Here is a 15,494-nt window from a genome sequence, read left to right as displayed (position 1 = left end):
ATGACCAAAGTCAACTTGGGGAGGAAATGGTTTCTTTAGGCTTAGGGCTTGTAGTCTATCATGTGGGGCAGTCAGGGTAGGAGCTCACTGCAGGAACTGATACAGAGGCCATGGAAGAGTGCTGCTTACTGACTTCCTCTTCATGGCTTGCTCAGCCTGACTTCTTTTTCTTCTTTGTTTTTGGTTTTTCAAGATAGGGTTTTTCTGTGTAGGCCTGGCTATCCTGAAACTTGCTCTGTAGACCAGGCTGGCCTGCCTCTGCCCCCTGAGTGCTGGGATTAAAGGTGTGTGCCACCAACATCTGGTCTCAGTCTACCTTCTTATAGCACCCAGAACCACCAGCCTAAATGGGGCCACCACCCTGGGCTCTCCCACATCACTCGTCAGTCAAGAAAATGCCCCATGGGTTTTTCTACAGGCCAGTCTTCTGGAGACAGTTGTTTAATTAAGATTTCTTCTTCCTGAATGATCCCACCTTCGTCAGAATGGCATGAAAACTAGCTAGCACATCTTCCTTACTCAAGTGTGGCTCTGCATAGGGTAGACAAGAGTTCTGACTTGTCAGCGTTTTGTTTTCCTCTAATTATCTCTTTGGTCAACACCAAAATGTAGACAAGCTACTTTAAGACTTCTACTTTTATATAAAGTTGGTATTTCTGTGAAAATAGTTATGAAAAATTGAACATTTTATCAGTGAAAAATAGGAGTCTTGAGAGGAAGGACTGTTACTATAAACCAAATAGCTATAGAGAGTGAAATGGCACTCTCTTTATGTAAACATTTGCTTAGGGTTATTTATTTTATTTTACTATATGAGTGTTTTGGATGAATGTATGTATGTGTATCATGTGCATGTATGTCTGGTGCCCAAAGAGGTCAGAAGAAGGCATGGGATAGCCTGGAACTGGAGTTATAAATGGTTGTGAGCTGCCATGTATGTGCTAGGAACCAAACCTGGGTCCTCTGTACGAGCTGCAGTGCTCTTAACTCCTGAGCCATCATCTCACCTATGACTGTGCTCTTCTACTGCCTACCTTTTGTGATTTACCTCGTATTTCTGTTTAACTATTGTGTTTGGATCCTGACATTACAGCTTCAGTATTTTACTCCGTATTTCTAAGCAAATATAATACTGATACTTAGTGTTTCTTTTTTAAAAATAAACTTTATTATAAAAAAACTTGTAAATCAAACCCAATTTTATAATCTCAATGAGTTGTTCACTCATAGTAGTTATTCCAGAGCTGAGGGGCTTCACATTAAAGCTTACATTTTCACTATCAAATATACCTGTATTTATTCACTGCCAAAAATAGAAAATCCATAGCAAAGTTTAACTAGAGGAGCAACTCATTTTATATCCCTTTTCATAACTTGTGTCTGTTACCTGTGTCCAGTCCTTCCTTGTGCCCTTATAATTAACATTTCTTGTTCTTTTTCTTTTGTTATAGTGTCTCCACATGTACATTTGTTTACGTATATGCATATATTGTTGTCTGGAGTCCACATAAAAGAATAAATGCAGGGTTTATTTCTTTCTGAAATTTTGTGACCTCACTAAATCTATTTTCTCCAAATTTTGTGATTACATTTTTCTTTAGAACTGGGCAGTATTCTATATGCACGCCACACACACGCACACAGGCAGGCACTTGTGTGTACTACATTTTCATTATCTGTTCATCTGTTGATGGACATCTGGGTTGATTTTGATTCTTTGCTGTCGTGAGTAAAGCAGCCATAAAGAAGTGCTTCCCCGGGCCTGGAGAGATGGCTCAGAGGTTAAGAACACTGGTTGTTCTTCCAGAGGTCCTAAGATCAATTCCCAGCAACCACATGGTGGCTCACAACCATCTGTAATGAGATCTGGTGCCCTCTTCTGGCCTGCAGGGATAAATGCAGACAAAACACTGTGTACATGATAAATAAAATAATTTTTTTTTAAAAAAGGGTTGGGGATTTAGCTCAGTGGTAGAGCGTTTGCCTAGCAAGCACAAGGCCCTGGGTTCAATCCTCAGCTCCAAAAAAAAAAAAAAAGTGCTTCCCCTGGGTAGAAACTGATTTTCTGTCCCAGAAAGGAAAGTCCCCCATACACCTCCCAGGGTTTCTCTGCGTAGTTTTGGTACCTGGCCTGGATCTCGCTCTGTAGACCAGGCTGGCCATGAACTCATAGAGATCCACCTGGCTCTGCCTCCCGAGTGCTGGGATTAAAGGCCTGTGCCGCCACTGCCTGGCCAGAAAGTAAAGTCTTAATCTAATCTCATTCCTTCCACTTGTATCTCATTGTCCTGAATTGTTGATGTATTTTCATTACATCAATTCATTTTTTTGTCAACATGACTATAATGGAATGGTAATCCAGGATATATGTTAAAACTGATTTGTTCCTTTGCTCTATTTTTTCCGAAGGTTATTGTTACTTTATTTTGCCCTTGCTTGATGCATTTTATTTTAAAATTTTTGCCTAATGTTAAACGTTTCTTAATTTACCTCCCCTCAACATCTTAGGTGTGAGAGGCAGGGGTGTGTCAGATTATCCTCAGGGTCCCTCCCGGAGGTCACTGTTGATGCTCTGGCGCATGTGACTTTCTAGGTTCCTCCACATTTGCCTTCCTAAGATTCGCTTCCTCTCTACCATTCTGTTTGGAGTCTCTGTCACTGCCACGGTCCCCTTCCTTCGTTGAATAAAGCTTGGTTTTCACTAGCTGCATATGAGTATTCCTAGAAGTGTATTTGTGGAGGCCTTAAGTAATCTGCTCACATCTTTACCATTGTAGATTGGTTTGACTGGAGGTTGAGTTGTAAGTCATCAATAATTTCCTCTATAGAATTTTGACATCATAAACTTAATGCTTTAACTTTTGGTAGTAAATATTATGCTTCTTGAGTTTTAATCCCAGACATGTCCATCATATGTTTAATTTTTAGGATTTCTTTCAGAGTTGTATTGTTTTATAGATGTGAAAATTTATCTTTCTTAATGGACACAGGTGCTCCAGCATAGCTACATGTTTCTGTCTGTGGTAATGGGTTCACTCTGACCTATGTATAGACTTGTTCATGGACAGGGCGATGGTTCTCATGCTGCCTGATATCTCCTGTCATTAATCATTTTGATTTAGGTGTTCCCTTTCCTCTTTTCTGCCAAGTTAGTGGTTGTCTTTAAATTCATTTTGTCTTTATTTATTGTGATTTTGAATTAAGATGGTTTATACTTTTTCTGGTATATCTTCTTGGGGTGTTATCTGTAGGAAAGAAGAAAGACAAACAGAAAAGTTACCCTTCATTTCAAATTAATTAAATGGCATTTTAAATGTCAGCTTTTACATAATAGATTTCCTTGGCATCTTTCTTTGTAGCAGAGTTCAAGGAATTTACATGAAATTTGCTAACATAATTATTAATGTATCTTTGGGGGAATAAAGAGTCCTTTCAAGAAATGGTAGAACCATTTAAAATTTTTGTATCCCATTTAGTTAATGTTTTTTGAGTATTGTGCCAAGACAATATCTGACCCAGAAGAACTCACTCTTAGGCCAGCAGGAATTAGAGAAGGTATTACAGGGAAGGATGACTGCGTAGGCTGCAGAAGGGCAGAGACACCGTGGAAGGGCTCTAGAGAAGATGACGCGTACACTAAGGGTGGAGGGGGAAAGATGAGGCATTTGATAAGATGGAGTCTTTTTGTTTGCTACAGACTTACAAAGTAAATTTGTGGCCAAAGAAAATGAAGTCCAGAGTCTGCATAGTAAGCTCACAGACACATTGGTATCCAAACAGCAGTTGGAGCAAAGACTAATGCAGTTAATGGAGTCAGAGCAAAAGAGGGCGAGCAAAGAAGAGTCTTTGCAAATTCAAGTTCAGGTATTATTTTTCTTTCTTTAAAAGTAAGGCATTGTATTTATGTGTTTATATGTGTAACACTAATAATTAAAGGAAGATCATGAATTTGAGAGAGTGGGAGAGGAGCCATTGGAGAGATTGGGGAGGGTGGTATAATTATATTTTAATTTAAAAATTGCAAAAAAATTAAAAACTATGTCTATGTAAATATATTACGTTCAAATAAATTTCCATTTCAATTCTAAATCATTAAGAAAAAGGAATTGAGGTAAGTGTGTTATGTCTTAATTCTTAATAGTGGTAAATAATTAACATTTAATCTTTGAGAATTTGTTAAAAGATGAGTTAACCCATTTCCTTAGGACTTCTTATAGTAGGATCAGGGACAGTAAAACAGCCTAAATGTCTGCCTTATAAGTTAACTCAAAATAAAATGCTTAACTACTTGAAATAAAGACAATTTAAAGATAAACCAGGAACATGTAAATCATTGAGTTCTTGTGCATGTGGATATACATTAATAACACATTTGTCCCCTCTCTTTTGTTTTATGTTGATGAAAAGGATATTTTGGAACAAAATGAGGCTTTGAAAGCTCAGATTCAACAATTCCATTCCCAGATAGCTGCCCAGGTAATGGTGCATTTTTAATTGCTTACCATTAATCGTAGCTTTCTAGCTGTTGGAACAATTATCTGAATGCCTGTGTATTACCAGACTTCAGTAGTTGGGAGACTAGTCAGTGAATTAGTATGTAGTGGCCCCAAGTTTCAAACACTAAATATTACATGTAATACTTGGGAAGTACCAAGAACCCAAATCTGTATAATTAGAAGAGTTAGGTGAGAGCACTCACCTCTGGGAAAAATGCTCCAAGCTCTGTCACAAAACAAAAGGATAGCCAAGCAGATCTTAGAATAGGGACTGATGTATTGATTGATGCACTGTCACAGAATATTGACTTAGCCTTAGGAATCTCACACATGCATAGAGGTAGCTGTGTTAACCACAGCTTCCAAAGTATTATTTGCAGAGGACTCAATTTGAAATGTATGTTTCAGTTTAGTTAATGATAAAACATTGCAGAATTTTAAAAACTGGTATAGTAAGACCTGTTGTTTGGTACCATTGCTCTGTGCTTTGATTGATTGATAGATTGGCTTTGGAATATATATGATAAAATGTTCAGAAAAAAGAGGAAGTTTCCACAAATATTCATACTATAAATTTCAATTTCAGTTCAACTTTCAAATTATAAAAATTATTTGTAGCAACAAGTACTAGAAATTTGACTCTTGGGCTGGAGAGGTGGCTTAGTAGTAAAGTGTGCCTGCTCCTGTTCCAGAGAACCAGAGTTCAATTCCCAGTACCTGTACCAGGCAATTCACAACTGCCTGTAACCCCAGCTTCGGGGATCTAATGGCCTCCTCCATCATCTGCATTCATGTGCCTATGCCCCCCAACAACACTTACACATATTCAAAATAAAAATAAATCTTGCCGGGCGGTGGTGGCGCACACTTTTAATCCCAGCACTCGGGAGGCAGAGGCAGGCGGATCTCTGTGAGTTTGAGGCCAGCCTGGGCTACCAAGTGAATTTCAGGAAAGGCGCAAAGCTACACAGAGAAACCCTGTCTCGAAAAACCAAAACAAACAAACAAACAAAAAAAACCAAACAAACTTTAAAAAAGAAAATTGACTTATGTAAAAAGTGATTTTAACATTTTAAGTATACTTTAGATTCAAACTCCCAAAGCTTTATGCACATAAATGTTTTTTCCTAATTGCTTTCTTGTAGATGATACTTTAAAATTAATTGAGGGAGAACTACTTAATATAGCAGAATGGAGCTGTAGATTTGTGAGTTACCAACTCAGATTGGACAGACTTGGTCAGAAATGCCTTAGGGGGTGCTAGAACACCTTTAATAGTGGAAAAGTGGCACTTGCGTTCTCCCCGTTGTCTTAATCATTTCAGAAGATTATGTTGAGGAAGAGGTGGACCTGCCCCTTACGTACTTGTATCTTGTCAGTTTTATAGTTCCCAGGCCTGCCCACTTGCTTAAGTCTTACTATTCTGTGACGTGATATGTATGTAGTTTCCTAATACTGGCTCTTGGTGATCAGATGTGCTTTCAGAATGATGGCAACTCACCATAGGCCAGATATGTCTTTAACAACTTGGTGTATGTTAATTTCTCATTTTTTTTTAAAGCTCTGTTGTGATTATTATTGTACAGCTTTTAAGCTTTTTCTCAAATGCTCTTATGTTGATAATGTTTTTCTTTCTCAGACCTCCGCTTCAGTTCTAGCAGAAGAATTACATAAAGTGTAAGCCTGCCATTCTACACTTCTCCTATAATTGTGTTATAACCACTAACAGATACTTGTTTGATATAATATACAATTAACTTCATACTCTGATCTGTTTGAAAAATTACTGTAAACTCTAGTTTGCTCTTTTCTTTTAGCCTGTTTCTGTTTAGTCCCCAAACATTACATGCTGTTTTTGTTTTTATTGTAAAAGAGCTGGGCAAGCTTTCCTTCATTTGGGATATTGGTCATTATGTAGAAGAGGCAATTCTGTTTTCAGACTAGTGGAAGGAAGTTAGTGCTTGTATCTGCTTTGTACCTGTGGCTCTTCTGTGTCTAGCCCTGTGACAGTAGGCTGTACACTCAAAGTCCATTTGCGTTGTTTTGTGTTGGATAACTATACAGATATGGGTCGTGTTTGCAGATGACCTATAATCTGGTTTTGATGCCAGACTTCTTAATGTAAACTAACTTCTTTGACTCAAGTTTTAAACAATGGATCTGTCTGTCTATCCATCTGTGTATCTATCTATGATTTGAGGTCTCATTCTGTAGCCCAGGCTGGCCTTTAATTTGTGGTGATCCTTCTACCTTATCCTCTTGAGTACAGGTGTGAGCCACCATCTTGCCATAAAATAGGGAATATTTTGGGCTGGAGAAATGCCTTAGTAGAAAAGACTCATTGTCCAGCCTGATGACCCAAATTTTATCTCCTGGTCTCACATGCTAGAAGGAGGAAGCAGACTTTTGCAAGTTGTTCTCTCTCTCTCTCTCTCTCTCTCTCTCTCTCTCTCTCTCTCTCTCTCTCTCTCTCTCTCTCTCTCTCTCGCTCCCTCCCTCCCTCCCTCCCTCTCATACACACACACACACACACACACACACACACACACACACACGAATGATATTTTAGTGTGTTATGTATGACAGTTACTAGTAGACTAAATAGAGTCTGTTGAAAGAGAAAGTACAGTTATATGAAACTTAGTTAAGATTATCCTTTCCAGGTAAGACTCAATCCTTTGGTTTGTAAATGCTTATTAAAAGCACAAATGTATTTCCTTTTTGAAGGATTGCAGAAAAGGACAAGCAGCTAAAGCAGACTGAAGATTCTTTAGCAAGTGAACACGACCACTTAGCAAGCAAAGAGGAGGAGCTTAAGGTACAGTGATTCTTACAGTTTGTTGCTGCAGTATTTGATAGGACTCAGAGTTGAAGATTATAGTCAGTATGTGTTCCATGAAGGATGACATACTCTGGAACTCATTGAAAAGTACTCTCTCTTTCTTAAAAACTTTAGCTCTAAGAGGAAAAACCCAAAAGGTTTTTACTCAGAGGATGCATTTCATAACAATTTCAGAAACTTGGCAAGTAATAGAAATAGATGATGTTTCTTTTTGATTTAGGAAATTTGTAATTTGAGACCTTTAACTCTTAAAGTAGAACAGATATGTTGTAAAGTAAATTTTATGAAATACTTTTAATGCCATGTACACTTTTTATTGCTCTAGGATATACAGAATATGAATTTCATATTAAAAGCTGAAGTGCAGAAATTGCAGGCCCTGGCTAATGAACAGGTAGATGATTTTTGTCTATTTTCCTCTGAAGAATTTTGATTTGCCTTTTCTTATTTGCCTATTCCTATTGGAACGATGAATTGGATACAATGAATTAATCATTTCTGAGATAGAGGAGATTGTTCAAATAGTCTTAATCTGCTGCTTGTTTGATCCCTTTTCTTCTAATGTACAAAAGGCAAACTTTTTATCAGGGAAAATTTGTCTCTGAGAAGTAAAAAATAATGGAAAATAAAACACCGAAGTATGTAGTTTTGCTATAGCTTTAATCCAAATGTATGGAAATACAAGTTTTTATATGGATAAGTGACTAGTTTTATTGTTTCCTAAGAAATGATGAGACTTTCATTTTATTCTGACTACAGGCTGCTGCAGTCCATGAGGTAGAAAAGGTGCAGAAAAGGTGAGCACTGTGTTCTGTGCAGACACTGGTGCATTCTCTGTCATGGGCAGTGCTGCTTCCAACTGAGGCTTCTTACATAGATAGCCCCTGAAAACCTTGAATGAACGAGTTTTAATTGATACTCTTCTTCTCATAGTATTCAGGTCAAGGACGATAAAATAAGATTGCTTGAAGAGCAGCTGCAGCATGAAATTGCAAGCAAAATGGAAGAATTTAAGGTGTGTGATTAATCTTGTGTACTCAGCTTTCTCAGAATAACTTCAGATAAGTTTAGTTATAGTGACTCTAAAAATGCTATTTTTTAATACAGTCATTTGGAAACATTGTTTCCTTAATTTAATTGGTAGCTTATGTGAATAGTGAATTTTTAATAGGCTTTTTGCCTGGATGTATTTTATCTTACCTTAAATTAAATGTTTGAAATTTATTTTGCCGCCAGCATCCCTCGGCGTCTTTAAATGAGCATTTCGCATTGTGCGTATTTTGCTGTCTGCGCTGTTGCCGCAGTGCTGACCTCCGTTGAGCCTGGGTTTTATGTCTGTATGGAACTGCAGCATTGCTCTGAACACCTGAAGCAGCAGTACGGGGTTGCTTGTTCTGAAGCTTGATTCATATGGTTACTGCCTTTCCCTCTCTTAAAAAGTAAACTGGGCTTCATTTTTCCAGATTCTGAACGACCAGAACAAAGCATTACAGCTGGAAGTTCAGAAGCTGCAGATCGTCGTTTCTCAGCAGGTGAGGCTTTTCATGCAGTAGTGTGGGACAGCCAGAGTGTAAGAAGGTCTAGTGAGAAACAACTGATTAAGAAAGCATGCTTAAGCCGGGCGGTGGTGGCGCACGCCTTTAATCCCAGCACTTGGGAGGCAGAGCCAGGCGGATCTCTGTGAGTTCGAGGCCAGCCTGGGCTACCAAGTGAGTCCCAGGAAAGGCGCAAAGCTACACAGAGAAACCCTGTCTCGAAAAACCAAAAAAAAAAAAAAAAAGAAAGCATGCTTAAAGTTAGATGTGTCTGTTAAATGCACCCTGCTCATTTTGTGCTTACCAGGTTTCAAAATTAAAGTTTTGTGTTTCTGAGATGAAGCATATGTCAGGCTTTTCATAAATATTCTGCAAAAAAAGGAAGGAAAAAGAAATCTGTTTTTGGAGCCTTAACCTTTTCATACAGGCAGTATAGTTTCTTAAAAGGAGAGTGGGTTTGAAACTTACACGAGCACCTTGAAATTGCGTAACATTTCTGAGACCTTTTACTCAGTCTTTCACACCAAAGTTATACTAAATGATTTCTTAGATTTGAATGGCAAAGCTTAAATATATTGTTTAGTCTCATAATTTGCATATAGGTCAAATCTATCTAAATCGTTCCATTTTAATATATGTGGATGATGAGGAATACACACACACACACACACACACACACACACACACACACGGTCCCTTTTACAATACACACACACATATATTCTTTAAAAGCACATAGATATTTCTTACCACCCACCTCCCCACTCTCTGTCTTTCTGTATGAGTGGCTCCGCTTCATAAGCCAGCGTCCAATGGTATCTTTCTCTGGTGCTTCCACAGTGTTGCTTTCCCTCTTTCCTCACATAAACCCTTCAGGTTATACTTTCAGAAAGTATTCTAGGAGCTGGCCAGACAGCTCAGCAGCTAAAGGTATTTCCTACCAATCCTGAGGACCTCAGTTTGATTTCTGGGAACTACAAGGTGGAAGGAGAGGACCACCTCCCACTAGTTGTTCTCTGACCTCCATATGTGAGCCATGAGATACACACACACACACACACACACACACACACACACACACACACACACACACACACATGCACGCGCCTCAACAAACAAACAAATATATGAAAAATTTTACAACAAAGTAGTCTAGAAACTCTTGCTATTTCATGCTGCATTAGAATATAAACTTGGTAGCCAGGCAGTGGTGGCACATACCTTTAATCCCAGCACTTTGGAGGTAGAGGCAGGTGAATCTCTTGAGTTCCAGGCCAGCCTGGTCTATGTAGTGAGTTGCAAGACAGCCAAAGTTATACAGAGAAGCCCTGTCTCGAAAAGCCAAACCAAACCGAAAAAAGTGCCTGCATTTGAAAAGAAAACCTGAATCTTTTTTTCATTCTATTTTTAAAAACATTTATTTATTAATTTATGTAGGGGTATGTATATGAGAGAGTGAGCACATGCATGTGTCTGTGTATGAGTGTGAGTTGTCTGTTGGTATATGTTCTCTCTCCTGCATCATATGGGTTCTATGGATTAAACAAGCTCTGTACCTGTCGAGCCTTCCTGATAGCTGGGAATCCTGAGTCTTTAAGACCCCTTTTAACTCACGGGGGCTGAAAATGTAAGTAAGGAAATGAAAATGAATGCCTTTTCTTACGTTTGTCAAACATACTTAACATTTTCATAAAATATTTGCCAATAGGAAAAAAATAGAAACAACCTTGTAAACTTCTGTTCTTTGCCAAACTGACATTCGCAGCCTATTTAACAGTAACCTCCAGATCCCATGGTGCTTTGAAAACACGGCTTTCTATTGTTTTACACAGAAGTTTAAACCACACTTGTGGAAATGACTATTTTGAACAAAAATCTCTGATTCTTCTTTTACCAACTCAGCTTTCTATCTAACATGGTGTACACTTGAGGTGTTCTGTTAGTGTGAGGTGGAGTTTTCTCATGTTCTCTGAACACAGTTTTTGTAGCCACAATTTTGTATTTATTTAAAAGAATCAAGGAGATGGAAGCTCATTTTGTGAGACTAATTTAGATCTGCTATTAGGTAATTCTTAAATATGTTCTCTGGTTTTATAAAAAATAAATTAGAAGGTTCATGAGTGACATGTATGTTTATTTTAAAATTTGATACGTACCTGAGACCTTTTGTCTTAGTAAAGAAGACTTGTGCTTTTCTTTAAACCTTTACTTATTGTGTGCATCCATTGTGGGGCGTTCCGAGAACAGCTTGCAGTGTAGTTCAGGAATCAGTTCTCCCTCCACCACGTGGACCGCCCGTGGTGAACTCTGGTGTCAGGCTTGACTGCAGGCTCTTCTCTTTCCTCAGCCATCTTGCCAGCTTCACTCTGTGGCTCCTTCTGAGGTCACCTTTTATTGTTGCTGATTGTGAAATAAGAGATAAAATCTTTCCTTAACCTTCTCCTTCCTATGTAGCAATTAGAATTCCAAGTGACCGTTAAGAGAACAAGTTTGTGATGCGAGGCTTTCAGCTCTCTTGCCCGATGGTTTGATTCTGGAGGAAGAAGTTGAACTCAGTGCAGGAGACACTGGTCATGTTGCATGCTGGTGTTTCTGCAGGTGTAGGGAGAGCAAAGGCAGAGGCCTCAGGTATGGGAATGTGCTTAGACCCTGAGGAAGGGAGGCTGGCTGTGTGCAGGTTTGCCGGTCACTAGCTAATGCTTAGGGAAGACAGGTAGACTCTGCTTGTCATCGTGGCTGGGTGTGCTTGCTGGAGTGATGATAGCTGAGCAGCGGCATGCCTTCATTCTTGCTCCCGTAGGCTTTTAAGAACCTGTGATCAGAGTTACTAAGTAGAAATCATGGGAAATTGTTTTTCTTTGCCTTACACCTCTTCATGATCATACTGAATTATAGAAGATTTAGGTTAATCATCCTGCAGGAAGTAATAAGATTGGATTAGGTTGATAAAGTGTGTAGTAAAGTGAAATGTTGGTCAGTATTTGAGCTGAAGAACCAGAATACTTAACTAAATATTATTTCATTAAGAGAAATTGAGTTCATTGAGTATTTGTTTAGTTGAGTATGCACTAGGTATTTATTTCTATGCTGAGGCTCTGGAGGTGAATGAGACATGATTCTTGCCTGGAGAATATGACTTAATATGCAGATAGCTGTGTATAGAAGGAAAATGTGGTGAGTTAAATTCTTGAACTGTGTCTAGGTGTACAGTAAGATTTTGTTTGAAGGTAACATGGGATAGCTTAGCCAAGAATTTGCTGAACAGTGAGGGAGGGCAGTTCAGGCTGAGAGAAAACTTTTCAACAGCATGGTAGTGTGCAACAGAATTGACATACATTGAGAGCATGCTGAGATATTGTGTAGAGAATAGGCTGTAGGGGCTAGAGGCAGACTTGCTAGGGTGTAATTAGGAAAACTTTGTTCATTGTATAAGACTGAACCCGAAGCAACACTGAAGAGCATTGCAAGGATGGACAAAACATTTACTCTACGTGTGAGAGAAGTCACAGTGACAGAAGTGAGGCCTCTGAAGCTGGAGGTCAGAAGAGCAGTAGGGTTGAGTGAGCGCATAGGACACCTAAATAATTAGGCACAGGAAAGCTGGTCTTCATAGTGTTGTCTCTCTTGGAAGATGGGATTCATTGAAACAAATGTGGATTAAAAACTGACTTCGCCGGGCGGTGGTGGCGCACGCCTTTAATCCCAGCACTCGGGAGGCAGAGCCAGGCGGATCGCTGTGAGTTCGAGGCCAGCCTGGGCTACCAAGTGAGTTCCAGGAAAGGCGCAAAGCTACACAGAGAAACCCTGTCTCGAAAAACCAAAAAAAAAAAAAAAAAAAAAAACTGACTTCATGAGAATTTTAAGTTTATAAAAAACAACTTCTCTAAGAGTTGCTTCTATACTGTCAGATTGGTGTAATGTACTTTAGGAAATTCCTCTGTCCTTTTTTTTTTTTTTTTTTTTTTTTTCCGAGACAGGGTTTCCCTGTGTAGCTTTGTGCCTTTCCTGGAACTCACTCTGTAGCCCAGGCTGGCCTTGAACTCACAAAGATCCACCTGGCTCTGCCTCCCGAGTGCTGGGATTAAAGGCGTGCGCCACCACCGCCCGGCTCCTCTGTCCTTTTTTATGGTAGGAACAAATTTTCCTCATTGGGGCACTCTTCCTTTGCAACTAACAAAGCAGTCCTTATGAACTACAGACAGAGAATAGGGCATTGTGATGTTCAAGATGAGTAAAGATGAGGACCTGAATGTAGGCACTGAAGAGAAGGGACTAATTTAGAAATATAGAAGAGGTAGAATCTTAGGCCTCAGATTTGGCAATGGAAACTTTAGTTTTATTTTTGAAAATGAGTATAATGAGATAGGTTAAAAAATCAGAAAATAACAGGATTAGGAGATTGTTTCATGAGATGTGGACAGAAAACCCCTGACCTATTTGCCAGACTACTAAATTGCTGAGTGTCTGAGAACACGGAGAAAGCTTTGCTTCCAGACACACACTAGTAACCCCGGGAATTTGTGTCTGAGCACACATTGGGGTTCTAGGACTGAGGGTCAAGGGCCTAGGGTCAGTTTTAATGTCATGTTTTCTGTGCTTTCTGAGGAGATGCGTTTGTGCAAGCACTTTTAATAGAGTCTCTGTTTCGGTCTGGTAACATTTTCATGATCTCTCTCTACATGTTCAGAAATCATTGGACTATGACAAGGTCTGTGCAGTTGCATTTATGTTATCTACAGTGTAGGGAAATAACAGCTGACAGAAGGAAAAGGCCTCTTGTGACTTCAGCCTTACAGGCCTAAATTTTGTCTTGAGGAAATCTTCCCATTAATTATCCTTCTTAGTGACTAAAAGGTATCCTTAAGTTCCGAGTTCCTTTTGCCAGTGCCATGCCCCTCCTTCTGTATCCTGTATCTAGAGGTCTCTTTCCTACTGTTTTGAAGAAAAAAAATTTATAATTGTGAGCAGTCCTCAAATAAGGACTACATTTTGGAATTACTTAGAATCCTAAATTATTTCCACAGAGTCTTTTTCTGAACTAATTTTATCGTATGCAAACTTGGTAGAATTTAAGCCTTTTTTGATGTTTTTGTTTTTAGCCTAATAAAGATGTTGTGGAACAAATGGAAAAATGGTAAGACTTTAACTTCTCATCCTTTGGTGACTCATTCCTACCAAATTTGTGGTGACAGAATTGTTATCTAATAATAATAATAATCATAATAATCATCTAGGTTCTTAAAGTACTATTTGTATTTGTATTTTGTGGTAGAAAAGAATGTTCTGGGGTGTGGATTAGCCAGGTTCCCTTATGGTATCTTGTGGGTGTCATGTGATATTGATTGACTTGTTCAGACTGTTAGTCCATACATTCCCTGAGCACATTTTCCTTGTTAGTGAAGAGTTCACCTTAACACCATGATTGAGATCCTCAGAAATCTTTCTAGAATTAAAAGTTCATAATGAATGAGGAATAGAGGAGTTGATCTATGTAAAATACTTAGGAATGATATTTACCTTGACCAAATAGTTCATATGTATGTTTTAAATTTATAATTTCAGCATTCAAGAAAAAGATGAGAAGTTGAAGACGGTAGAAGAATTACTTGAAACTGGACTCATTCAGGTGGCCACTAAGGAGGAGGAGCTGAATGTGAGGCATTTTCTAGATTGTTTTCCTTGGGTTGATTCAGTCAGTGCAAAGGAGTTTCATTGTAATTGTTTTCCTGAAGCTCTGTGCTACATGTTACAAGTTCATAAAAATGTCATTGAATTTACACGATATTTCTTTAGAAATTAAAAATGCATAGATGATGGTAGTGTTCACCTCAGTGAGGTAGATATTGTCACTGTGGTTTGTAGTGTGTACGTTCAGGTTATCACCAGCGATCACTAGCAGACGTTCTAAGTCTCTGAGTGGCTTTGGGATGAGACTTGAGAACAAGTCAAGTACAGCTGCTCTGTGCTCACTGGTAGCCCTTACTACATTAACATGGACCTTTGGGGAAGAAAATTAAAAGGTGGAATTGAATTTATAACTGCCGTGGCTTAACTGAAAAGTGGCACACTGTGTCTTTGAGGATGCCAGCATTTCAGTTGAAATGTATATGGTGATAATTGAATTACAAAATGGTTGACTAACTATGAAGGTTATAGGGAAAAGGGTAGAAGAGGAAGAATGACAGAATGGGATAGATTATTTGGAACTAGCTAATGGATCAAGAATAAAAATGTATATTGTGCTTATGGTTTTGAAAATAGGCCATAAGAACGGAAAACTCAACCCTGACAAAAGAAGTTCAAGAGTTAAAGGCCAAGCAGAGTGATCAGGTAATGCACACTGTTGACCCCCACATTCCCCTGCAGTAGGCACAGCTGGCGCATGAAATGTAACACCCAAGTTGTTTCTTTTCCAAGGCTGAATTTTTCAATTAAACTTTTCATCAGTGAATCATTAGTGACTTGAGTAGTAATAGAAGCTGTAATTTATTGAAAACTATCTGCGTGCTAGGTCGGCATTCTGTGAACTACTCCAAATAGGATTTCATTCTTTTTTTTTTCTCTTTATCTAGTTATATTTACTTACATTTTATGTGAATGAGTATTTTGCTTGTATGTATG

At 38.7% G+C, this 15,494-nt stretch overlaps 1 protein-coding gene and 1 non-coding gene across 2 annotated transcripts in view; both read left to right on the top strand.

Moving 5' to 3' along the window:
* The window catches only part of Ktn1 (kinectin 1), a 96,821-nt gene that overhangs the window by 41,719 nt on the left and 39,608 nt on the right, over positions 1–15,494 (top strand). Inside the window, exons 11-21 of the mRNA XM_052733408.1 lie at positions 3,698–3,864; positions 4,408–4,476; positions 6,136–6,173; positions 7,224–7,314; positions 7,664–7,732; positions 8,098–8,135; positions 8,272–8,353; positions 8,802–8,870; positions 13,973–14,007; positions 14,436–14,526; positions 15,135–15,203. Of these exons, the coding sequence (XP_052589368.1) occupies positions 3,698–3,864; positions 4,408–4,476; positions 6,136–6,173; positions 7,224–7,314; positions 7,664–7,732; positions 8,098–8,135; positions 8,272–8,353; positions 8,802–8,870; positions 13,973–14,007; positions 14,436–14,526; positions 15,135–15,203 (818 nt within the window). The remainder of the gene's footprint in view (positions 1–3,697; positions 3,865–4,407; positions 4,477–6,135; positions 6,174–7,223; positions 7,315–7,663; positions 7,733–8,097; positions 8,136–8,271; positions 8,354–8,801; positions 8,871–13,972; positions 14,008–14,435; positions 14,527–15,134; positions 15,204–15,494) is intronic.
* Trnaa-agc (transfer RNA alanine (anticodon AGC)) lies at positions 1,953–2,025 on the top strand. The gene has a single exon. It is a non-coding gene; the product is annotated as a tRNA-Ala (tRNA).

This window comes from Peromyscus californicus, unplaced genomic scaffold (genome assembly GCF_007827085.1).
Source record: "Peromyscus californicus insignis strain IS unplaced genomic scaffold, ASM782708v3 Scaffold_12__1_contigs__length_115047231, whole genome shotgun sequence".
NCBI lineage: Eukaryota > Metazoa > Chordata > Mammalia > Rodentia > Cricetidae > Peromyscus > Peromyscus californicus.
This window is presented reverse-complemented; position numbering and strand designations above follow the sequence as displayed.